This window comes from Chenopodium album, chromosome 17 (assembly GCF_948465745.1).
Source record: "Chenopodium album chromosome 17, dcCheAlbu1.1, whole genome shotgun sequence".
Lineage (NCBI taxonomy): Eukaryota > Viridiplantae > Streptophyta > Magnoliopsida > Caryophyllales > Amaranthaceae > Chenopodium > Chenopodium album.
In genome coordinates, this window is record NC_137850.1 from 42,463,477 (window position 1) to 42,488,892 (window position 25,416).

General features: G+C 33.9%; 2 protein-coding genes and 1 pseudogene across 5 annotated transcripts; 1 reads left to right on the forward strand and 2 right to left on the reverse strand.

Moving 5' to 3' along the window:
* Positions 1-173: 173 nt before the first annotated feature.
* Positions 174-9,253, reverse strand: LOC145589766 (PX domain-containing protein EREX-like). 2 transcript variants are annotated; one of them, XM_081646455.1, is made up of 10 exons: positions 8,879-9,253; positions 7,722-7,832; positions 7,003-7,101; positions 6,728-6,814; positions 4,411-4,519; positions 3,567-4,237; positions 2,695-2,859; positions 2,361-2,603; positions 1,296-1,511; positions 174-578 (listed from the first exon to the last, which is right to left on the reverse strand). In XM_081646455.1, exons 1-10 carry the CDS (start codon positions 9,062-9,064, stop codon positions 360-362), a joined length of 2,106 nt encoding a protein of 701 aa, XP_081502581.1. In that variant the 5' UTR covers positions 9,065-9,253; the 3' UTR covers positions 174-359. The 2 variants fall into 2 exon arrangements, with proteins under 2 accessions (XP_081502581.1, XP_081502580.1); XM_081646454.1 differs by having other exon boundaries at positions 7,003-7,104.
* Positions 9,254-15,667: 6,414 nt separating this feature from the next.
* LOC145588051 (zinc finger BED domain-containing protein DAYSLEEPER-like) lies at positions 15,668-19,010 on the forward strand. The gene is made up of 2 exons (XM_081644688.1): positions 15,668-15,857; positions 16,673-19,010. The coding sequence occupies exon 2, from the start codon at positions 16,673-16,675 to the stop codon at positions 18,764-18,766; it is 2,094 nt and encodes a 697-aa protein (XP_081500814.1). The 5' UTR covers positions 15,668-15,857; the 3' UTR covers positions 18,767-19,010.
* A 1,947-nt stretch (positions 19,011-20,957) lies between these two features.
* LOC145589770 (protein FAR1-RELATED SEQUENCE 6 pseudogene) lies at positions 20,958-25,329 on the reverse strand (annotated as a pseudogene). 2 transcript variants are annotated; one of them, XR_014101811.1, is made up of 3 exons: positions 25,059-25,329; positions 21,353-23,603; positions 20,958-21,222 (listed from the first exon to the last, which is right to left on the reverse strand). The product of XR_014101811.1 is annotated as a protein FAR1-RELATED SEQUENCE 6 pseudogene, transcript variant X2 (transcript). The 2 variants fall into 2 exon arrangements; XR_014101810.1 differs by having other exon boundaries at positions 20,958-21,225.
* Between the last annotated feature and the right edge of the window lie 87 nt (positions 25,330-25,416).

Genomic DNA, 25,416 nt, shown 5'->3' on the forward strand with positions numbered 1-25,416 from the left:
TGAGTATGAAAGATTGTTGCGAAATTTGTGAAGAACTAGATATCCAACACAAAGGTGCTCCAAAACAAGTGAATAGACACTCTAGCCATACTGCCCATTCGGATTTTATTTGTTTAATGACTAGGCAATCTATGAAGTTCACTTCTTTCAAAGAAGAAAAAAAAACTATGAAGTTCACTGGAAAGAGTGGCCATTGGAGATGAAATGAGCATCAGATATCCTCTCAAAAATATTACAATATAAGAGATTGAAAATTGAGCCAAGCTCAGTCTTTCATTCCAAACATTAGATCATTCAGTCAATGAAGTCTTACATGTAATTTATCTGTACATCAATTGTCTTCATGTCTTGTCTAACTTTCACAAGAACTTTCCCAAGACCGTTTGTTTTGAGGGCACCTCTTTACCTTCATCTGACAAGTCAAGTGTCTTAAGAGCACAGCGGATTAGAGAATTTATTTGTTTCCTTCTTGTGGCATTATCAACGAAGAGCTCTGTAACCATTTTCCGTAGTTCATCTACTGTTGTACTATTTGATCTGTCGGCTGAATATTCAACATCTTGTGCAAGCAGCTGTGCCTGTCACAATTATGATTCATATTGATATGAAGGCACTAAATACAACAGCACAAGGCTTAGAAGGTAGAGACTATAGAAGGCGAAGGGAAAAGTATAGAGATTACAGATTTACAGTAGAGAATCCAGATATTAGCACTGGCACATAACACGAGGATATACAACCATACAAGATATGGAGTAGCATGTATTGCATTAGTTGATGACATACTATCATGAAACAAATTCCACTTCTGAAAAATTTGATTGTTTTTGCGAACAGGGTATTTCATTTACTAGTTAAGTTGTTATATACACCCGGGTTTACGGAGCACGGTGCACCCAAGGTATCTTTTGCTTAATTTTGATGATTATATTAAAGGATGGTTTGAATCATCAAATGAGCAAAAAATAACCTAGGTAAATCTTTGCACCCGGGTGTATATATTAATTTTCATCTGTTTTGAAGTGCTGGGGCTTCCAATCCACTAATAAATTATAATCATCACTTGGAAAAAACTCAGCACACGCATTTTGGGACTTCAAATTATATCACAACCACCATAGGTTCTTCCAATAGCGATTAAAGCAACAATTCATCCTACTGCTCTAAGCTAAACAAATCCATGCATGCTTATGATTTTTTGCAGATTAGCAATGGTTCCCTAGGGAAGGTGGTGTTAACGATCACCTTAATTAAGATAACACAGAAAATGAAGTAAACATGAAAAGGCATTGTACCTCAGCCAGAAGAAGACCAATTCGATTATCAGATGTGGTAAGAAGATCACTAGCGTCTGATGGTGAAGTATCCAGCACTAATTTGTCTTCCTCTTCAACCAGGAAGTTTACACTGGATTCTTCAAGCCGTTTTTGAAGAATTGAACATTCATGCAGCAACTTCTCATTAACAGAACTAGCATATACACTTTTTTGCTTCTCGTTTTGGAGATCTCTCTGATATCAGATAATACTAGAATAAGTTAGAACACTAAGCACACCCAAAAATTAATACATACTCAAAAATTCTATCAGAAAAGAAATAGTTTGCACGACTGGCTAGCACATTTTAGTTGAAAGGATCCTGTGTAATGAACTGACTTAGGGGAGGGTATTATGGGTAGTTTAGTATGTTAGTAGTTATCAAATGTAGTATGGGTAATATGGGAAGTCTAGTATTATTAGGTTTGTAGTTGTTAGCCTTAGTATAAATAGGGAAAGGAGAGAAAGAAGTGGTAGGCAGAAATTTGGTATGAACCTTTTGGAGAGGTATGGCCTAAAGCCATTTTGGAGAGTTGTGAGCTAAACTCACTTTCGAAGATTGATAGCCTTAAGCTATTAGCGTATCGTTTGTAACCCTTTTACCATTATCATTTGTTAGTAAAGCTTCCATCTTTCCTATTCTTGCAACTTACAAAAATCAGATTATCTACATGACTCAAAGAATCGATTTTTCTCTATAGTTTTACTGTTATTTGCATAAGTAAGCAGTAAACAACAGCTCATTACATCCTATGGAGAACTAAGAGTCCATGGTTGAACTTCACTTATTAATGTCTTTTAACCCATCTAGAAAAGAAATTAGATTAAATATTTTACTATAATGAAAGCCAGAGAAGTTAAAAAGTTTGCATGAAAGCATAATTAAACAATTCAAATAGATGATAGCGGAATGCCCAAATGAAGAATACATGATTAATGGAGATATGATTCATAAAAATGTAACCAACTTGGAGCAATCATCTAAATACCAATCAATCAATCATTTAAAATAAAAGGAATACTAAGCTTGGAATGAAAAATTACCTCCAATTCTAGCTTTTCTTTTGTTAAGTTGCTCAGCTCCTGCTTCAAATCTGATTGTGAACTTCGAAGGGACTTAACCTCTTTAACAAGAACTTTCAAATCTGTTTTTGATTTTGTTTCAGACTCATCATGATGTTTCTGTGAGCTTTCAAGTTGATCCCTAGACACGTCTAATTTCTGTTTCAGCAATTCATTCTCCTGGATAATAGCTGAATTTTCTGAGGCCAAACACATCTTTTCATCCTGAAACATAACATCATGATGTCATTATAAGAACCATAAACCATTCTAGGATGCATAAAGAATTGCTTACAATAGGTGTACAATTTTAAACCTGTTCAGCTTTCAATTTCATTTCCATTTCTAGACATTTCTTCCGAAGTTCCTCCATATCCCATTGCATTTGAGTATACCTCTCCTTTTCAGCTGAAAAAGCTTGTTGAAGATTGTCTTTCGTATTCTCTTTAGTAGTTTCTAGATCCACTTCCAAATCTGTGAGCTGGGAAGAGCATATAAAGTTACAATCTCATATGCCAATGATTAAATACAGTACTTGGCATAATGCATGGAAGGTTCATGACTTCATGGGATGGGACAGGTCATTAAACTAAAAAAGGGGAGTTTTCATTGGCAACCCTATGATTTTGTGCTTTTAACATTGAGTGCAATTTTGTTACAATTTCCAGAAATTGATTTATAATTCTTTGACTGCATTGATAGAACCTTGTCTTCTACAGATAACTGGGAATTTGAATAGCATACAAGCTTCAAGATCACATAAGACTTTTCTAAACGTCTTGGTTACATGAGATAAATAAACAACGAGACTTTATTATGAAGAACAAACATCATAATATAGTGGCTCCATCGTATCAGGTAGAAACAATGTCGAAAACGACTATCCTGCCAATTCAAGCTAGGACAACTCATATACAAACAACAAGACAATCAATAAATCTACAACAAACCACTTAGCACTCAGGCCAAAGCTAGAAGGAAGGCAAAGAGTAGGATGTGCAAACCAGCAAATTCTAGAGTACAAACAGATCTAGGAGGGTAATATTACAATGTGATGGGGGCAACTACCACCACCGTCAAAAGTATCAAGAACAAGTAAGAGCAAGAACCACCATTTGGTGCTGTATGCAGCATACTTAAACAAATACAGACAGGATAAACAAGATTAATCTGGATACAGAAAGGTACCTTTGTTGTAAGGTATTGTCTCACTGCAAGCTCTTGATTCAGCCTAGCAACTAGGTCCTCCATATCTGCTTTAGCAGTAGCCAGCCGTCTTTGCATGGTAACGAGAACCCTACTGAATTTATGGCGTTGATCTGATGGAAGAGCCACCAATAAATTGCTAGGAGATTGTAGATCATCATCTATTGGACCTTCAGCTTCCACAGGGGAGTTGGGTCCACCTTCATCGTGAAATCTTGATGTTCCCCAGTCACTAGCTTTTAAAGAGGTTAGATCACTTCCAGTACTATCGGTTGACATACAACTTGTCAAATGGCCCATCACCTTGTCCTCTCCTTCAGATAGAATCTCCTTTCCATCCTCATCACGAGATGTATTTCCAAAGGTATCTTCATAAGATTTATCCTTCTTCCTATCACTATTAGCCCTGTTATATTTGACGCTAGCACCAGCAGTTTCTGCTCCACCAGTTAAATCAATATCTGATGCAGACTTTTCCTCGTTAAACCCAGCATGACCTCCATGCCCAGGTGTTTCAATGTCCGATTTATTATAACTAGTGCTATCACCGTAGTCTGATGCGACTGATGAAACACTGCCAGTCATGGAGACCTTAGAATTTGGCTGATACTTGGCGACTGATGAGACTCCATCACCAGATAATTCATTGAATGCTGATATAATTTGAATAAAATATAAATCAAATCACTTCATTCAACTTAAACTGTTGTCAGATGGAGACATTGCTAAGGTGGTTCCAACTCCCGTGCTTTCAGAAAAGCTGATTAATAAAAGAATACAAGACAAAAACAACCAAAGATATTAAGCTTATCAGGAAAATACTTACATGACCTGACAGCAGCTTCCAACTCCAGAAATATTGCCACAGGTGCACTCCTTGACACATCAATATTTGATAAAAGCTTATCCATCCAACCTTCCAAAGAACTTCTTCTCTGTGTGACAGAGACAGTTGCAAATTACTAGCACATCAATTTATAATGTTTCCATGTAAGTTTTTAGAAATTATTACAAAGTCTGAATCCGACAAGATATAAGTGCATATCATTGAGAAGATCATAGTGGTCTAGGCATGAAGATGTAACCACTTTAACAGAAGTTGACAAAATTAGGTAAGCCTATAGAAGCTACTCTTCTGGAGCACAAGAACAAATACCTAAAAGTTCATTCAACTGTTAGACAGGATTAATTGGATTTAAGATCACATTGACTTTATCCATACGAAAGCCCTGGTGTTACTAAAGTATGTTAAGACATTGCAACTTAAACAATACACGATGCACCAAGTTGGTACTACCCAGCCATCTTGCCCTCTTTTCTGCTTAATACTTTAAATAAGAATGAACAGTCTCAAGTAAGGGTGTGCTAATGAGAGGAAACAACTTGCAAGCTACTAGAGCATGATTGGGTAAAACCTCAGCACAAGTGAGCTTTGACAATTCAAGCTCGATTCAATAAATGAATGATTCGATTTTAGAAGCTCGTAACTCATTTGACAAAGCTCACCAAATACTCAGCTGCATTACAAAATCCTCTATTGCTGTAACATTTCCCCCCAATAACATCGATTGTACTTGATTATAAACAGCGTGCATACTCTGTAGAAAATCCTATTTCAGAACATATTTTTTAACTGGACCAATATTACAATTCTTGGAGCACAAAGAAAGTAAACAGTATATATAATCTGAATATAACATCCACCATTATAAAAAACTTTTTCTTTTCCCTTTCCATTTCATATCCTTCATTAATTGAGGACTACCATCCCCCATTCATAGGAACACTGCCAGTATATGCAATCTCTTTTTATCTCTCCCTCTCATATTTCATATTTCTCTCTCTTTCTCGAATCTTATGCTTCTCTCTATTTCTCAGTAAATATTTTTTCAAACCCGTTATATGCCTATTGTCTCTCTGAATTTATCTTAGGTTGACCACTAAGGACATGCACTATCAATTGCATTAAAAGCTCTTATGAGAAAACTGTCTTATTTCTGTGATATGTGATTTAATTGGTTTTTTTTTTTCTTTTTCTCTAAAGTTTCTAATTTTCAAACATATTTAAGGGTTTACTATAACAAAACCAAAGACTTATAGTCAAAGGGTGGGTTGGCTGCATGAACTAATTAATAATTTATCTCTCGTAGTCTCGTGCATCCATGACCATCTAATAATGGGTTAAATTCATTAAATGATTATTGGATCTGAAAGACATAATTACTATGTAAACATGACATTAAGATCAGATAGGAATGGATTTGGATCAATGCACACTTATTGAAACAAGACTCTTCAAATTTTTGGATACAAATTCCCCTTAAAAATGGATATAAAGGCAGCTTCTATCTGACTAAAATCATTTTGGACTAGATTCAGGATTGGCAAGGCCCAATCCAACCCATCCAATTCACACACCTAGGCTACAACAGAAAACTGACAAAAAGAACAGACCTAATAAAAGTCATTTTGCAGACTGGAGGTGGCAATTAAAATCACAAGTCCAAATGGTATAAAGATATGGATTGAAAATTGCCAAGCACAAAGATATCTCCTAACCCATAACCTATTCTTAATAAAGAAGCCGAATAACAAACAACTAAATATTAATTTTGTTAAATATTTGAGTCCAAAGGTAGGGTTCTCAAAGTGCATATAGAATCAGATCACCATAATATATACTTAGTATGTCTCTTTTCCTCTCCTCTTGTACCTCAGGTAACCCGCGATACAGATAGAGGCATAATAAAGATCAGTCACCATCATTATAAATCAAAATTCAAAACCAGAAGAGAAATAACTTTTTAAAGGCTGGGGATATTGTGGTGGATCATCAAAAACCTAGATGAGAAATTTCACTACTAAAGACAACCAGAACCCACAGCTGCACTTTAGACAGCAAAAAATCTCTTAATCACCACACACACTACTGGAAGAGACACTTAAACATAATAAAGGAAGAGCATAACCAGCTGTCCAGCTAGTCCGGTTCCCTATAATTAAAAATGCAAAATTGAGACTCTTTCAATTAGATCATTTAGCAAGTACCATTTGGTAATTGGAGAGCTTAGTGAATAAGTTCATTATAGATAATTAAAAATTCGAAGCTTTTCAGAATTCATCAAAAGGAGCATTATTCTCACCTCTTCAATCAAACTCCTGCTTTGAGCTCCCATCAGCTTCCTCGGAGGAGGAGCAGGCAGAAATTTCTTGGGAAATAGCTTTTGGAGCTGCAAAAAAATTGAGCTATATTAATAATAACTGCAAGCAGCCAAGCAGTAGCAAATTAGCAAAAGATCTCTTAGATATTCTATGCACAAGCTTTCTAAGAATATTGCACCACCAACAATTACAGGGTATAGATAGAAAATAAGCACCCTGATAAAAAAATTTACAAAAATTAAAAAAAAGGGCTAACCTCTGAAAACAACTTCAAAAAATCACTAAATCTACGCAATATTCCACGAGTGCTCGTGATTGCTTCTGGTGTCTGTATGCCAACTTGGACCCTGTAATACTGCTGCTTATAGCAGTGAGAATAGAGTACCCAACAGCCAAAACAAGTAGAAACTATGAATGTAACCCAATTAAAAAGACAGGGGGAGGGCGGGAGGCTGCGTAAGCTGGAAATACTATTCAAAAATAAACTGTGGTGATTTCTTTCACTACAATCTCAAACTGAACAATGTAAAGGTCTTTAACCCATCTTCAGCAGGAAAATTACATGTTTCAAAAATATACATAAGTTAAATCATAAGGAAAGGGGTATACGCTGCATACAATTTTACTTCCATCTGTCAGGCCTTCCTATGACTTCCCAGGAAAACAAAAAAAATTTGATCAAAGACATTTTTGAGTTAAATAACAAGTGATTCCTCATAGAAAACAAATCCATGATATCTGATGAAATTGTCTGATTGCAATGGTGAATACAATGAATTAGCAAATATGTAACGTAAGATAAAAGAAAGTTTTTATGGTCAACTAATTTATGGAATTAAAGCTGTTGTTTTGACTGGGATGGATTTCATGCAATTACAACATGACACAAACACCACATACAAATGGGCTATTGCCTTTCTTTTTTCATAATAAGTTGAAGTGGCAAATCATGTTAAAAAAATATGTAACTTTTACCACAACTGGACCAGTGCCTCTTGGATCCGAAAGAGTTGTCCAAGAAGGAATAGTGATGCAATAACTCCATCCAGTGGGAGGATCATGAGGCCAAACAGTGTGACGTCCATCCTGCAGACAAATCAAATAATTTCAAAAACTCATCTTTACTTGAAATATAAATGCACTAATGTTTCCTTTAATAAATGAATATTTTCTATTAACCAGAAAAGAATTTCTTCTATAGTTTACTTGCTATCAATTTAGTTGATTAATTAAATAACAATCCACTTGGTGATACCTTGAAAATTTGTAATTTCTAGTCATTATTCACTAACCATTCTCATTTTAAAATGACATATAATATCCATATCGAGCACTAGTCTTAACTCTTAACAAGTTAACATTCCCATTCCAAAACTTCAAGTCAAGATAGTTCTCTGAGCATTCCATATTCCCATGTGTACCTACTCTAGTCTTTTCTCATTCCATAAAATTTTCCTTTGATTTGGTTCAGCAGAACTGATAGCTACATAGCGTTCCATAATCTTTTGCCTGCTATGAATCACTATCCCCTTCTCTCTTATAAGCACTTTTAGCACATTGCTAATTCTCTAATTCAACCAGTCTCTCTAGTCATCTATAAAACAATCGCTAATGCAAAAAGAGGGCCACTTTAATTCATCAAATCCTTGACCTCAGATCAACATCATTCAATACAATTACATAGTATTCAATTATAACCAATTCATCCCCCACATTATGTCACATTCCTTATACACTTTCCAACTTGCAGTATATATCTAGTAAAACCAAACAATTACCTCCCCTCCCCGCTCTTTCAAGAGTCATGAGCTTCATAGCCATCATCATCATTCACAGAAAATCAAATTTCCAACATCAAATTAACTAAAATCATGCAATTATAGTATTAAAAGAGGAGGGGGGGGGGGGGGGGGTGTAAAAAATCACTAAAACCCAGAAATCAAATACCCACTAAAATTGTACTAGCAAGCTTACAAAACCCAAAAATACCCAAACCCAGAAATCAAAAACCCACTAAAATTGTACTAGCAAGCTTACAAAATCCAAAATCCCAATTAATAATCAATTATATATCCCAAACCCAGAAATTATAAAAATTAAAATTGGGGAAATTATAAAGAAAAAAAGCATACCCATTTTTGAGGAGGGGAGCTCCAATCCATGCCCAAAGGCAAAGGGGAAGAACCATCATGACGAAAGGTAGACTGTACTTGGACGATTGGTGAAGAATCTTCAAATTCACGAGTTAATCTTTCATATATAAGATGATCAGAAATTCCGAAATCCAACAGTGTAAAATCCATCCCATAAGCATTCATACTAGTTATAAAATATATCTCTCTTTCTAACTTTCAATTTTTCAGGGGTGATGATGGATTATTTACTGCCATTTTTGTAGTTGAGGAGACAATTTGCAGTTTTTGGAAATTTGGGGAAGTAGTTTATCACAAGGTGTCAAGGTGGTCGGTATTGAGAAAGGGGTGTTTGCTACTTTTGTAGATTTTGGCATTTGTCTTGTACATTGGGGTCTACGGTCTACCTTTCATTAGCTATTTAGCTGAAGACTTGGGTTGAGTCATGTTATAATTTTCAGGATCGGATTATTTTTGATTGAGTTTTCTTAAACAAAGAATCGAACTTATATTACATAAGGTCATAGGACTTAAACATTGCATTGGTTATGAACATTGATTTAATCAATAGTAATTCATAGTCAACTCAACGATTTAAGAGTTCTTTTGATTTTTAGTCGTAATTATACTCACTTAATATATTTTTCTAAACTATTTGAACATTGATATGTATATTTTGAATTCTCTTTGTTTTTGGGGCTTGCCCCTCGTTTCCACCCAAAAAAAAATGTATATTTTGAAATTTCATACCGAAACAATGCAATACGATATCACATTCGTATGCATTTTTCCCTTTTTTGTCACAGATTTCTCCATCTCCTAGTTGTTGCACAGCATGCAACCAATGTCACATTAGTAGCAAAATATGAATTTGGTAGAAGTAATAGGGAAGTTTATTATATTCGAGGTATCCGTTTTTTAAAGGCTTCCCAATTGCATTTTTTTTTAATTCTTCTAATTCATTGGTCAAACCTTAAACATTTATATATATTGCTAATTGAAAATACAATTGAAAAAAATCAGTAAAGAACGGAGAGAGTAACAAGATTAACAAAAGCAATCAATGATATACTTAGTAGTCAATTTGCTCCATGAACATTCATACGCTATACTAGCTTTTTTTAGTCGTTGCATCACCAAACACTAACAAGTACTCCATATAACAAAACCCAGAAAACCACAAGCAAGCACAATAAAATGGAGCAAAGCATAGCCAACCTTCTAGGAAAATCCCTAAGCTAACATCAAACCTGTAACAGACATATAGCAAAACAAACCTATTAAATGTGTTTTTTCACTATTAACATAAAAATCCTAGGAAAACAAAATGCTATTTCCATTATTCTTTTTAAGCTAAAATTCATCAATAATATGCAGAATGTAGCCTTGTTAGACTCCTTCTTGCAGCATCTTATATTGAGCACAAACATTTCAAAGGAAGTTTTTCTAACAACATAATGAATAGATAGATGTTAACATGGAATATGGTGATCATAATACTTGAACCCAGCAGGTGACTGAGGCTTTTGGTAAATTCTTCATTGTGTTCTCGACTGACATCTAATTCTGAAATAGAATTGAATTTCTACCTCGGGCTAAGCATATGACTAGTTCCTCCAAAACTAATACATGTCTCGGGAAAAACTGGCTTATCACCACTTCGCATTCTATTCCAAAATATTCCTTAATCACTATTCTTCTAAGATGATATCTGCAACATACAGGAATTTCATGATCTGTTCTAAAAAATTCTCATTCCAATTTCAGTTCATTTTTTCTGATATATCCATAAATACAATCACCCATAGTTCCCTCATACTGATCCATGAGTAGTCCCTATAAATAAACAGCAATTATAATTAAAAATTTTGTAACAAAATGTTTCACTTAGAGTTTTAAGATCGCCCATAGATATGTAATCAATACCAGGCCATGTAAGTAAGATAAATACTAAAATCACAAACCAACCTCTTGAAAACGAGTGTTTCTAAGACAGGTGAGCACTTGAGAAAGTGTAACAACAGTTTATTCTAGCAATATATTTCAATTTCACCCAGCTCTAGATGTTTAAGATTATGAAACATGGGTAGTTGATCCTTTAAGACCTTTTTAGCACCCTGGCCGAATAGTTAACCACAGATTAGCCAACTGGTAAATTCGATTCAAAGAGTACAGAAAAATGGCATCAGACAAAATTAAAGATAAGAGACATACCGGCACTAAGAAGCCATGCAACGATAAATATTGAACATAAGACAATGGTCTAACGAGGCTAATTATTTCTGAAAAGCTACTTCAAACACATTTGAATCTAACATCTCAATTACACACAGAACTGCTTTAACAAGACGATGCATTGTTGGTATCGAGTAACATTTTGCTAAATGATCATGGTAATCAAGGTACTCAAGGTTGGGAGTATTGATTACCACCAATTCATTGTAGTCAATTAAAAACCCTTATGGAAAAATAAGCATACAATCATGTTCATAGTTCTGTTATTTAACAATAATGAAAGGTTTACGAACAAATTTGACTCAAATTATATTCTTGTAGTAGGTTTATGAATAGAGAGTGAGGGATAGCTCAAGTAGTTAGAGTTTTTCTCCCGGTTTCAGGAGATGCTGGAATCGATTCTCACCCCTGCCCTTGACCCTTGTGACTCTCTAAACATCAAAAAAAATATTCTTAAAAAAATTGTCTATATACTAATGATTTTGTAAGAAAATATGTAATTTAATTAATCAAATGCATGGACGAGTATTTTTAATTATGGAGTAAAATTTATTGGAATGTGTTAGTTTAATTATGAAGGATAATATTATAATTTATATTCTACGAAGATATGCATTAATAAGCTGTTTTTTATGTTAAAAAACGATCTTTAGGAAAAAAATTATTATATCTATACACAAGGCGAATATCGTATATGCAAGGTAACGTTTTCTCTTATTATAATTCACAAACATTTGTCAAAGTGGATCGAATAAATAGTGCCAAAAGTCCCATTATTGAAACGTACACTATTAAAAAAATGAAGGAGTAACTTTCAGTAAATATCTTATACGGCATAGAGTATATTTATTTAATGAAATTCGTTTTAAATCAACTTATAATAAAAAGTTTACAACTTATAATTAAATCAATTGTTGTATTGTATGTAAACAAAACTAGTCGTTTAGTTAAATGTAAACAAATACAAATTTAAGTACAAACTACAAATTATTCTTTAATGTTTATACATACATGTTTATATATAAGCCTCAACAAGTACATTAAAAAAAATCAAAATAATTAAATTAATTAAATATCATTATAATCTTTTTAGAACTTATTCAACCAATAATAATATTACTTCCTCTTTAATTCTTTTAGTTACTAAGTATTTTCTTCAACAGCACATGCATGAGCTTATAGTCAAGCTCAATTTCTTCCTGGACTAGGGATGTAAGTCGGACCACCTGAATGTGATGGTGGGGAAGGGTTTCCTTTAGACTTAACCTCCAATGAAACAAAATTAGCCTCCTCCTTCATCCATTGAACGTTGTCGTCACGCTTATAGAGAACGTTTTCATCACCCTTTAAAGGCCTACAATTTCCATGCTCTATAAGAAGGTTGAAGCTCAAGAACAGAATCAAGATCATCAATGATTTAATTATCTTATTATAAGAGAAACTCATTTTTGTTGAATTGCCTAAATTAAAGTTTGGTTTGTTATGAAAAAAAATTAAAATTAAGAACAAGCTAAGGATTTTTTGCACAAAACAGATGAATGGAATGTGATTTAATGCTTAAGATAAGAAGTGTAAATATGTACGTGTATTTATATGCATGTTTTCATGACTTATGCGTAGGTAAGGAATACTATTGGATCGCCTTTGACAAGGTATGATAATACTTTGAATTATTTAATTTATTAATAGGAAAATTTGTCTAAGACAACCTTTTAAAATACATTTTTTGTCTAGGACAACCTTTTAAAATTTTCTTGGCAAAGTCAGACCTTATTATAATTTTTTTTTGTTAACGACGACCAACCCCAACTTTCAGGCGTTAATCCACCGGAATCCAGCGTTGACACCCCTTCACCACCATTATGCGTACTCCACTCGAACCACCACCCCACCAGGCCACCACAAACACCACAACTAGTAACCCCACCACCACCTAAAACCCACCACCACCTAAAATCCACCACCAGCAAATCCCGAAATCCCTAAACCCCACCACCAGCAAAGTCTTGAAACCGCACCCTACAATCACCCACCCTCCACCAGACCACAACAAATCGAAATCTACCACAAAAATACCAACCCTAGCTTTAGATCTAATCGATTTTCTTCGATTTTCTAAGATTGCACACTCATTTCTCTCTCTTTTTGTGTCGATTTGAGATCCTTAATTGAGACAAAGAAGAATGTCACTGGTGATGGTGGTGGTGGCGGCGGCGGTAAAGAAGATGAAGAAGATTGGTGCTGTAATAGTCCGATGTAGAAGGTGTTTATGGTGGCCTTGGTGTTGGTGGTCGATCTGGTTTCGAATGTGTTCATGGTGTTGGTGGTTCTTATGGTGGTCGGTGATGATGGTGGTGGTCAATGATGACGGTGGGGTGCAATAAGGAGAAATAAGGGTCACGTGCAAGTCACGTGAGAGTTAACGCCGGATTTCGGTGGGTTAACGCCTGAAAATGGGGGTTGGTTGTCATTAACAAAAAAAATTTATATTAGGGTCTGACTTTGCCAAGAAAATTTTAAAAGGCTGTCCTAGACAAAAACTGTCTTTTAAAAGGTTGTCCTAGACAAATTTTCCTTATTAATATAACAAGATATATTTGGTAAAAGAAGTAATAAAAGGGTTGGACAAATATATTCAACTTTAAGAAAGTAAGAATTAAAGGGTTGAATAATTCTCCCCAAAAAAAAAAAAAAAAAAATAACAATTCCATAATAAAAATATTGCACCATTTGCACTATTGACCATTTTCCACCTTTTTTTTCCCATTCAACTATATATCGTAATTATGGACAATTTTGTAATGATATACAATAATATTATTGTAACTATTGTAATCTTTCAATTTATACCTTTAAAATTTGGTATTAAATCTTGACCTTTTACAGAGTTGACTAAATAATCAATGTAATGATATATTTGTATACAATAAATAAAAATTAGGAAAAAAAATCAATAACTATATATTAAAAGACAGACAGCGATGACACGTGTCATTTTCTGGTGTGTCCTTAGGCTTTTTTTTTTATATAAATATTTTTAAAGAAATCTTATACTAAAATTATGACTATCTTCAATTCATTTTATAGTAATTACTTAAAATAAAAGATTTAATATACTCCATATATTTTAAAATACAATAATGATAACTAAAAATAAAAAAAGGTATATCATCAAAAGATTTTAGGCATATTTTGTGACAAATATTATACTACAATAAATATTTTATTATTGATATTATTGACCAAATATATATACCTAATTATGTATAATTAACTTTATAATAAAAATATGAATTTTTCTTGTCAAAATAACTTATTTTAATATATTCTTTTTTTTCCTTTTCGTTTATTTCCTGTTAAAATTATGAACATCTTAACAAGCATGGCAAGAATCAATAATAAATTTCATTAAAACAAATGTGACTTTATAGTGTAATTTTCACTTGCCAATTTCCCTAAATACACTAAATTTTTTTATTTACCATAGATAGATTGGGAAAATAGTACATCTTATACGAGTAAATTAAAGTTCGGAATTAGAAATACCTTTTTTTTTATTAAGGTATATTTGGACATGAATTAAGGTATTTTTGGATTAATATTGTTTCCTACAATATTATTCCTTTCCACGGGATGCTATATGGATTTAAATAAAAAATTGTATTAAGCAATTGCTGAAAATACGCAAACCTTTAGTCAATGTGGTGTATGTAATTAAATTATGCAAAAGTCAAATTGAGAGAAGTGACAGAGATTTTTATATTTATACTTGGGATAGGTTCAATGTATATATAATCAAGATTATTTTTTACATAATTTGATAAATATTGTTCATTTAATTATCATCGAGCAAGAAACACTTTTGAGTGTGCTTTGCACACGAATGTATACAATAATCTTCATAAAACAATAATTAGTGATATAAAGATGTTTTGTTAAGTCAAATTGATTAATGATAATTTTAATAGTAACCGTGCATGGCACAGGATCTAAACTAGTCACTTTAATAATATCAACTTTAGCCGATTTAATAGTCCCAAATTTTGATTATTTTACAATAACTTCAACTTTCACTTGCCTTTTCTACAATTTCAATTTTATTTATACTTTTAAGACCCACCTTACAATAAATTAATTTTCACTTGCCTTTTCTACAATTTCAATTTTATTTATACTTTTAAGACCCATCTTACAATAAATTAATTATAGTCTCGTCTTAATTAAGAATCTGTAACCTTATTGTTATTATCATTTTCACATAATCACATTTATTTCGTTTTTATTATTATTATTATTATTATTATTATTATTATTATTATTTATTTATTTTTATTTTTTTTTGTGAGAAACACATAATCACATTAAATAAAGACTCTCTCACAAATCTCACCCTAACTTTTTTTTTTTTTAATTTTTTTTTTATACAGTACTAGAATAGATATTTAATTAATCTAATTCAAAAACTAAGATTTTTAATAAACGTCGGTCCCAATCAATGTAAAATGAGATCTCAAAAATATCAACGGTTAGGATGTAGCCAATAAGGTGGGCTAAAATTCGAAGTATTATAAATTTCTATAAATACTCTAAATAAATATGGACCCCCAATTTGCCTCTAGGTCCAATTTAGGGTTTATCGAAGCTCAAGCCCACTAAGTTCTCCTTCCTCCCAAACCCCTTCTTCCCTCCTCTGCAACTTCTTCTTAAACCCTAATATAACTCGGAACAACCCTTCGATTTCACTGTAAGTTTCCCTTAAATTTCTATTTTTTCATGTTTAATTTTTGTATAATCTTCTTATTATTTTCGTTTTTGTTATCAAGTGTATGCTAATTTTTCTGGGGTTTTATAAATTTTGGGTTTTTTTAATGGGGATTGATTGTTCTGGGGTTTTGTGTAAGTGTTATGATAATTTTATTTGTGTCTTGTGTATTTTAGGAGTTAATTTTCAACTGGGTACTGAATTTCTATCTGGGTGTTTTTGCCTTATTGCCATTGTTAAATTTGTTGATAAGTTAAGGTCTGAAAGTTGGAAAGTGTAGTGATAATGCTAGTTGAATTGGGTTGTGTTTTATTTAGGGTTTCATTGTTTCGATAACAAAGTTAATTTCTATTAAAATTTATATTAATGCCCTCAATTTTATACTTTAGTGTAATTCAGTTAAGGGGCTATTTCGTGTCGTGTCAAGATTGTGAACGGTAAATAATCTTGAGATGTGGAGCAGTCGAAGGCTTTATTGATAATGAAGCATGATTGAAATTTTCCTGCAATTTTTGTTTTGTTTTTTCATATTATCCTGGATTATTTGATAAATGGCTTCTTTTTATTGACACTTCCACAGTAGTATACTTGATGTGTGTTTTTATTTTTTATTATTATTATCATCACCATCATCATTGATTTATATGGTACATATTTGTCTGTAGAATTTTGTACTTTGGCCTTATATTGAAAGAATGTTAGCTTTGATGGAAATCCTATGGCACCTCTTATTTCTGTGGGACTTAAAAGTTGATTCAATCGAGTGTTTGATGGGACAATTGCTTGAATGTGTGCAGATGAATGGTATGATTGAAAATGGATCCTTGAATGTCAATGGTAATGGCATTATGAATGGTGATGGCGTCACTGCAGCAAATGATAATGATGTAGTGACTCCTGAAGTGCAGCCAAATAAGCGTAGGAGAAAGAAGTCTATAGTTTGGGAATACTTCACTACTGAAAATGTTAGTCCTGGTTGTACCAGGGCTTGTTGTAAACAGTGCAACAAGTCATTTGCTTACATTACTGGAAAAAAGCAAGCAGGCACCAGCCACCTCAAGAGACACATATCCTTAGGTATCTGTCCTGCAAACCGCTCTAAACAGGAAAAGAATCAACTTATTACCTACACACCTCGTTCCCAAAATAGCACTATCACTGCTCCTCCAAGAAAGCGCTGCAGAGCATCCCCTGGTTCAGTAACCATTGCGTTAGACCAAGAACGCTGCATTAATGAGATAGCTAGAATGATCATACTTCATGATTACCCAACCAACATGGTAGAACATCCTGGATTCGTTGACTTTGCTAAGATTCTTCAACCTAACTTCTCTATGGTAAGTTTTGACTCTGTTCACAGTGAGATTGTGGCTATGTATACGAGAGAGAAGAAGTCACTTGCTGATACTCTTGCCAAAATCCCTGGGCGTGTCAGCTTGACTGTGGATCTCTGGACATCAGACCAAACTTTGGGTTATGCTATTCTGACCGGGCACTTTATTGATGCTGATTGGAGATTAAATTCTCGTGTCCTTAGATTTGTTCGTGTGCCATTTCCAGATTCACAGGTTGCTTTCAATCATTCTGTTGTTTCATGTCTGTCTGAGTGGGGTTTGGGAAGCAAGTTGTTTGCACTTGCTGTTGATCAGTCTTTTGCTAATGAAGCTGTTGTTGGTAACCTTAGGGGCCTGCTTTCTATAAAGAATTCTCACATGTTAAATGGTCAATATTTACTTGCGAACTGCTATGCCCGTGTCATGAGCCGTATGGCACTAGCAGCTATAGGGGCAACGAGAGAAGCTGTTGCCAAGGTTCGTGACAGTGTGAGGTATGTAAAAGTTTCAGAATCTCGTGAAGATATGTTCAATAAGCTCAGACAACAACTTCAAATTCCATATACAGAGAGTTTAGTCATTGATGATCAACGGATGTGGAATTCAACTTACCATATGCTCTCAATAGCATGTGAGTTGAAGGAAGTTTTTTCTTGTCTAGATGCTTCTGATCCTAATTATGAGCTAGCTCCTTCAATGGATGATTGGAAGTGTATAGAAGTTCTTTGTGTCTATTTGAAACTTTTCTTTGATGCCGCTGACATACTTACAACCAAATCCTATCCGACTGCCAGTGCATTTTTCCATGAAGTTTGTAAAATTCAGATGGAGCTGGCTCATGGGGCATTGAGCGAGGATAACTATGTCAGCAGCTTTGTCAGACCTTTGTATGAAAAGTTTGACAGATATTGGAGGGATTGTTGTGTGGTCTTAGCTATGGCTGTAGCTATGGACCCTAGGTATAAGTTGAAGCTTGTGGAGTTCAGCTTTGCCAAGGTTTTCGGGGAAGAAGGTGAAATGTGGTTTAGGGCTGTCGATGATGGTTTACATGAGTTGTACTTTGAATATGTTGCACAGACCTTACCTTTGCCATCGATTTTTGTAGACCAAAGGTATGAAGGATTCATTAAAGCAGAGGCCCATCAAGATGAAGATTCATTGCCTCCGCCTGACGGGCTATCAGATTTTGATGTGTATATATCAGAGATTTCAAGCAATCATCAGACAAAATCAGAACTAGATCAATATCTAGACGAGCCACTATTGCCAAGAGGGTCTCAAGAGTTTGACGTTCTTGAATGGTGGAAGTTGCACCGAATTAAATACCCGACTCTCTCCAAGATGGCTGCTGATATATTGTCAATACCCTTTGCTACAATATCTGGGGATTCTGTTTTTGATACTCTAAGCAAGAAGTTGGATAGTCACAAAAGTTCTCTAAAGCCAGTTACTTTAGAGGCCCTGATTTGTGCAAACAACTGGTTGCAGTTTGGAACACAGCAGAGTTTATCCATATTAGATGTATCCACAATGTGTATAAAAATGGAAATCAAATAAGTCATTATACGGCAGTTCTATATTTATTTGCAACTTCAGAGGTGTTTTAAGAGCTTTTGGTTGCAACTAGGTGTGGGGCTTCGCTGCTGATCACTAATTTTACCCCAATTTTGAAGATAGTAGGAGTAATATAATACTTTTTAGAACAAGTAATTCTGTGTATCTTGCATAATTCTTTCGTTTGATTAGCATTAGTACTTTCATGGATAATTTATTTAGTTTTATGATGTAAAGCTCAATTTTTTTAGAAATCCAAAGAATAAGAATTTTAGGCAATTTAGTGTTCCATTGAACCACATTGGTATGATTTTTTTTTTTTTTAGTTTATGACAAATATGCCCAAGAGTTGGCCCAAATAGCCAAATAAGCACAAAGAAGCAAAAGGGATTTCTACAGAAGATGAGAAGATTATTGCAAAGAGGAGAGAGAATAGAGTAGAGGAATGGGAAAAGTTGAGGGAAAAGAGAGGAAAATTCTGGGGGTCATTTTAAGGTCATGTGACCCGGATCGAAAAAATAACCCGGATTAGACTGGACTGACCTTAGACCGAATTAACCGGTCCGGTCTCTGGGTCTAAAAATTTATTTTTCCGGTTTTCGGTCTGGTCCGATCTGATCCGGTCCAAAATCCCTGAAAAATTGGTTTTAAAGTAGATCAATTTTTTTCCTTAAATTTATGCATAAAATTTTAGATAATGGTTAAAATTATTCTTAATAACATTTAAAAACTTTAATTATATGAGTTTTTTTGTACTTAACATGCAAAAAAAGATGCTAAATTAAAGTTTTTCCTATATTTTTTTCGAGATTTCCATAATATTATTAAAAATTTAGCATTGTTTTTAATAAAATTCTAAAATCGGTCCAAAACAGTCCGTTCCGGTTTTTGGACCGATTTTGGTCCTAGCTTAATCGGCCCGGTTTTCGGTTCTTGAAATTAAAATTTTCGGTTTTCGGTCTGGTCCGGATTGGTTCGGTCTTACATCTGAGTACGTGACTAGCACGTGGCCGACCAATGCCTAAATTTTAAGTCAACATCCATTTTCCGGCAGCCGGTGTTAGTTATTTACGGAGTATAATTTTTTTCAAAAAAAAAGTAAATAAATAAAAATAATTACAATATTTTTGTTATAAGGTGATGTTTCCGCAAAACATAAGTTTATTGAAGAAGAAAATTTGATTACAAAAAATTAAGGTTGTTAGTTACTACAACATTTTTTTTTATTTGGTTGCTATTCACAAAAAATTGATTTTAAAAAGTGATTTCTACCAAAACTTCCTTTTCTTAATTATTTTCTTGTTATGTAATTGTATTATACTCTGTAAACGCTATCTCAAAATGGATCTAGGTTTGCTTTGTCTTCTATGAAAAAGATAAGGATTAGCTAACAATTCAAAGTTTAGCGAAAAAACATTTAGAATAAAATTAAAACTCCGTATATCACAAGTAATTTAGTTTCCATTTTCATTATAGACCTTTTTCTTTTTACCAGCTAGTCTCACCACTCCACCCTTAAAGTTATAATCAATAGTTTAGACCTCCCAAAGAATGTTCATCAATGGTCTGGTAGCCTCAAATTTTTCCCAAAAAAAAAAAAAAAATTGACATTTACGGTACCATTACAAAATTTAATGGTATTATCTGTAAGTTTGAAAAAAAACACCCCGAGTAGATTGCAAATGCAACCTGGTAACAATAATGAGTTCTTTTACCTTCATGCACAATTTGCAGAACTATAAGTATATTGGCTAATTAGGCTATTAATGCTTGGAACCTTGCTTCAATTCTCGTTCCTCAGCATTATAATTGCAAAAGCAACATCTATGTAAGACTCAAACCATATCACATTCATGGATATATCATTTTGTCCAATAAATTATGTCACTCTATATTCTCCTTAAACTCTTCAGCTTCATCAATATATCATCTCCAGTACATTCAGTACTGTTAAGGGGGGATACCATATTCATCTAGCAGAGCAATAAACAACAGTTGATGCAAGATTGCCAGTAAAATTAAAAAAGTAGAAAAGCTATTGAAACAAAGAGATTGACCGAGATATTATTATAATTACCAAAACTGCAAGAATTTGTCAGGATTGTAAGCATTATGCAACAGTATGCTTTGATGTATCACAACACACAGGAGTTTCAGATAGGATAAACCATCATGATATGGTATTATGGTTATTGCAGTCAAATTACCATGTTCTGAACACTTGCAACTACGATCTCAAATCTAAATACTATACATGAAGATAGGTCATTATACACATACATGATACATCTAATTTTAGTCCTTAAATTTAAGATACTATAAAAATAGTCAAAAAAAACTAAACCTTCACCCCAAAGATTAAGCATTAAAGCTTATTTTGCATTAACATGAAAACTCAGATACTCACAGGATTGAAGAAGAGGATGATGAATTGATAAGTAGAAGACCAAGATCTACTCCTGCTGTAAAAAATAAATTAATTATCACATGAGAATTTCCCTATAATCATTTCAATTTATTCTGTGTTAAAGTTGAAAGGACAGCAATCATTTCAGTCTTCCAACATAGACATAAATATTAGTATATTACCATGTAAATAAGCATGATGTCAGGCAAAGTCATACCCTGACACATTCCCTGCAGATCTTTACCTTGCTTCCTGCTGAAATGTAGAAAAGACGCAATTGATTGGAAAAAAGATCCACTGGAGGAAGAAAGAATATATTTCTGCACACAAATTTCCAAGCAGCACCAACAATTATCAACAAATTATTCTTTAGCTACAACATATGCTACTCTTGTTTCTCCTCTACATTATGGACTCTGTTCAATGACTCCTCAAAGGCTTGTGAAGCACTACTGTAATGATCTATGGAGATAACCCCTTCCTCTACAACTCGTAATGCACTTCTATACAACTGATTAAACCGTTGAATCCGATCATTGATATCTATAGTGTTGTTAGCATGATCTATGACATACAAGCGTTTATACTCCTTTTTCCATCTTGACAATATATATTTTGCTGGTATTTCCTCTACCCCATTAAAATTAAGGACACATAATGCATGTCGACAGAGGTAACCATTAAAGTTAAAGCAGCTGCAGATACATCGAACTTCTGCTGATCCTCTATTGTAATAAACTTCATAATCTCGAATCTCTCTCCTGTTGCCCTCACCAAGAAGACGTTCTTTCACCAAGAATATTATGTACGGACCGTCAACATGGAGCTGTGTTGTGCTAAAACAGGAATACATCTCCTCCACCTCAAGCTGGAATTTCTGAAATACTTCTTTTGTATAGATCTTAGAAAGTTGCTGTTCGAAAGAGCATTTTGTTTTCAACAGAGAGCTTGAGCTTCTTGACTCAATGTCAGAAAGAGTTTCTTCCTTGTGCTTTTTATGTAACACTAACTCATACTTGTCAAAAAATTCTTTAAGGGGTGTTTGTTTATGTACATACTTCTCAAAAAATGGATGCAGAATATCAGCAGGCCGTGCTGTTGACATACCAGCAAAGAAGGTATCTTTCAAGTAGACTGGTGCCCATCGGACACGATCTTCATACAAAGATCGCAGCCACTCATGATTAGCAATTCCGTGTTGCTGAACCATCTGTCCCCAAGCAGCCTCAAACTCACCCACCTTCAATGTTTCATAGACTGCTTTAGCAAATGTTTTCCTAATTGCATCATAGTTACGCAATCCTCCCAATTTTTCAGGTATTTTTCTCATTATTAGTGAAATACCATAACGATGAAGCGATCTTGGAAACACCTCACTAATTGCACTCTGCAAAGTCTGAGATCTATCTGTAATTATGGTTTGTGGGGAGTGACCAGACATACATGTGAGCCATGTTTTTAGTAACCAGGTGTATGACTCTGTTGTCTCTCCAGCAAGCAGACCACAACCCAATAACACAGTTTGGCCATGATGATTTACTCCAACAAACACCACCAAGGGAATTTCATATTTGTTTGCTAAGTAACAGTTATCCAAGAATATGACATCACCAAAGTAACCACATGCAGCCCTAGACCTAGCATCTATCCAGAAGACATGTTTGATACACCCTTCATCATTAAAATCCATCAGGTAAAAGAAGTTTGGATTAGTCAATTGCATACGACAGAGGTAATTATAAATGGCTTGTGCATCGCCTTTCTTGAGGTGCAGCTGATTATGATGATTAGAGAAACTCTGGGTTTCTTTCGCACTGGTATTCAGATATCCAGTATCACTACTGTCTATGACAACTGCCTTGTACAGCTTAATTGTCTGTCCCTCTGCATTAGAGTTAAAGAGAGACTTCCTCTTCGAATCAGCCTCAACAGTCTTTATCGTCTTGTACATTCTTGGTCCCAATAAATGGTTGTGTTCAAGTGTCGCTTCGAGAATCCTCCATCTTCTTGAGTCCACTAGTCTTATTCTGATCATTGCTGGACACCCAGTACGGGTCTCCTTCCTCAAACGATTCACATCTTTGATTCTTTTGAAACCTTGGCTACTGCAACAAAGTACAGCACCATATTTCTCCTTACTATTCCGTTTAAACCATGAATTTTTCACTCTGACACGAAAGCCCACTTCCTTGGCATAACAGTTATAATAGTTGTATGCATCATCATATGACTCAAATTCCATTCCAACAGCAGGAGCAACAAATTCTTTCCTTCCATCAGCTACTATGTTTTGGAAATCTAGTTGTTCCCTGTTACCCTCACTCTCCAGAGTTATACTAACATCAACATCTTGTACTAGCCCAATATTACCTGATTCTTCTTCCATCTTGTGTAAGAAAGGGAGTCAAAGGGTAAAGAAGAAGAGATCAAGCCCTGGAGATCACACATGATAAGAATATTAGAAAACCAACACAAGAGTGAAAATTGAATATGAAGAGCATATATAAACATATAATCTAAAGCAGTAAGCACCAAATCGGATTGGTCATAGAGAATAGGAACTTACAAACCCATTATTCCTTTTAACTTCTTGTGATATTTAAATAAGATTAACATGGATAAAATGTTGATACAGCTCGAGAGTTCCCTACTGGCTTAATATTTATATTTACTTTTACTTGTATGCAATGTTAGCATATATAGTTCAAGCTGGTTTGAGCAAATGCGACAGCAACAACTAAAGTCCCCCAAATGCTTAAAAGGAAAATAAATGTCAAGTTCAAAGCTTTTCCTAATTACCTTCAAGAAGCTTGACATCCACGGTGGCTTTCTTAGCTAGAGAAAACTTTTTATAAAAGCAATACATCTCTATCAGTATCCCTTGTATAAAGTTCAATTTATGCTAAAGTCCAAATTTATTTATGGGTTTTGCTGGAACAATAAACAAACACTACCTCCTCAATTAATATTTCGACTAACCAAGCCCCCTTAGTTCACTCTTTAGTCCGCGCACCCCTCTCCCCCACCCCACACCCGAAATAAAAAGGAGGAAATAAAAGAAAACCTAAATATTTATACCTTGGTTGCTGGTCACGGGTCACCTTAGGCGATAGCTGCCCAAACAAAGCTATAATACAAACAATTCAAGTACAATGGGATTCAAACCCATATGGCTAGTTGCTAACATTTGGCTCAGTCAAGCTTCATTCAAAACCACACTCAATAGAATCCCAATATAGGCCAATTTGATTCTTTTACAGATAAATCAAAAAAATTAGCCCGACCACACGAAAACCCACTTCCAATCCCACATTTAAGAACAACAAATCACACATTCGATTGCCGAGTTCCAAGAGCTGGACATATACTTCTATAAAGGGAGTTCAACGAACCGTGGCATTTCAAATAGCATCATATATAGATAAACAAAAAGGTCTAACTTTACTAAAATGCTAATTAAGCTAGAATCCCAGCAAAACCTTTGAGGCTTTGAACACTGCAAAAATTGCACAAAATAGTTGCATTTCAACAATGCGGGAATCATACAAATGCTAAAGCTATTAATAATTCATCAATAAAATTTAAATCAATAAGCACCCAATATACAGATTATCATCATTCAAAATAAAAAATAAAAAATTGTGAAATTTTAGGGCAAAATCCAAACCAACAATTAATTTCTACAAATTCGTCAGATAATAGTATTGGCAATCAGTAATCAACTAGATGAACAATATCAATACAACGCACTATAAAAAATAAAAAAAAATAAAAAAAATTAAATAAAAACATTCAAAATTCCAGAATATAACAATTAACAAATTGATTTCCATAAAATTTAATGACAAGAAATTGAAGCATTGTAATTGAAGAATTAAATGAACTTACAAATTAACTGGGAACCTGTGTGATCGTCAACACTACTTGAAAGTGGGGGCCATAAATTCATTTGGGATTTTTATGAGTTCTTGTGTTTTTTCTTTTTTTTTTTTTTTTTTTTGGTTAAATGAGTTCTTGTTTTATTTCTTCGGAATTTAGGGTGTCGAAAAATGAAAACTGGGAAATGTCTTTTTTATTTATTTTATTATTATTATTATTATTATGTAGTACCTATTTTGTTCCACATTTTGAAGTAAAGTTAATTTTTTTTTTTTTTTTTCTATTCAAGTTATTCTCATACTCCACACTAAAAAACGGGTTGAATTACGCAAGAACTTTTATTAAAATCTAACTAGGTCGCCTTATT

Coding starts and splice junctions, on each gene's coding strand:
- LOC145588051 (XM_081644688.1), top strand. CDS start 16,673: ATGAATGGTATGATTGAAAATGGATCCTTGAATGTCAATGGTAATGGC.
- LOC145589766 (XM_081646454.1), bottom strand. CDS start 9,064: ATGAATGCTTATGGGATGGATTTTACACTGTTGGATTTCGGAATTTCT. Junction 6,815..7,002: donor TTTTGAAGTTGTTTTCAGAG/GTTAGCCCTTTT, acceptor ATTTTTTTGCAG/CTCCAAAAGCTATTTCCCAA. Junction 1,512..2,360: donor AAGAAAAGCTAGAATTGGAG/GTAATTTTTCAT, acceptor ATCTGATATCAG/AGAGATCTCCAAAACGAGAA.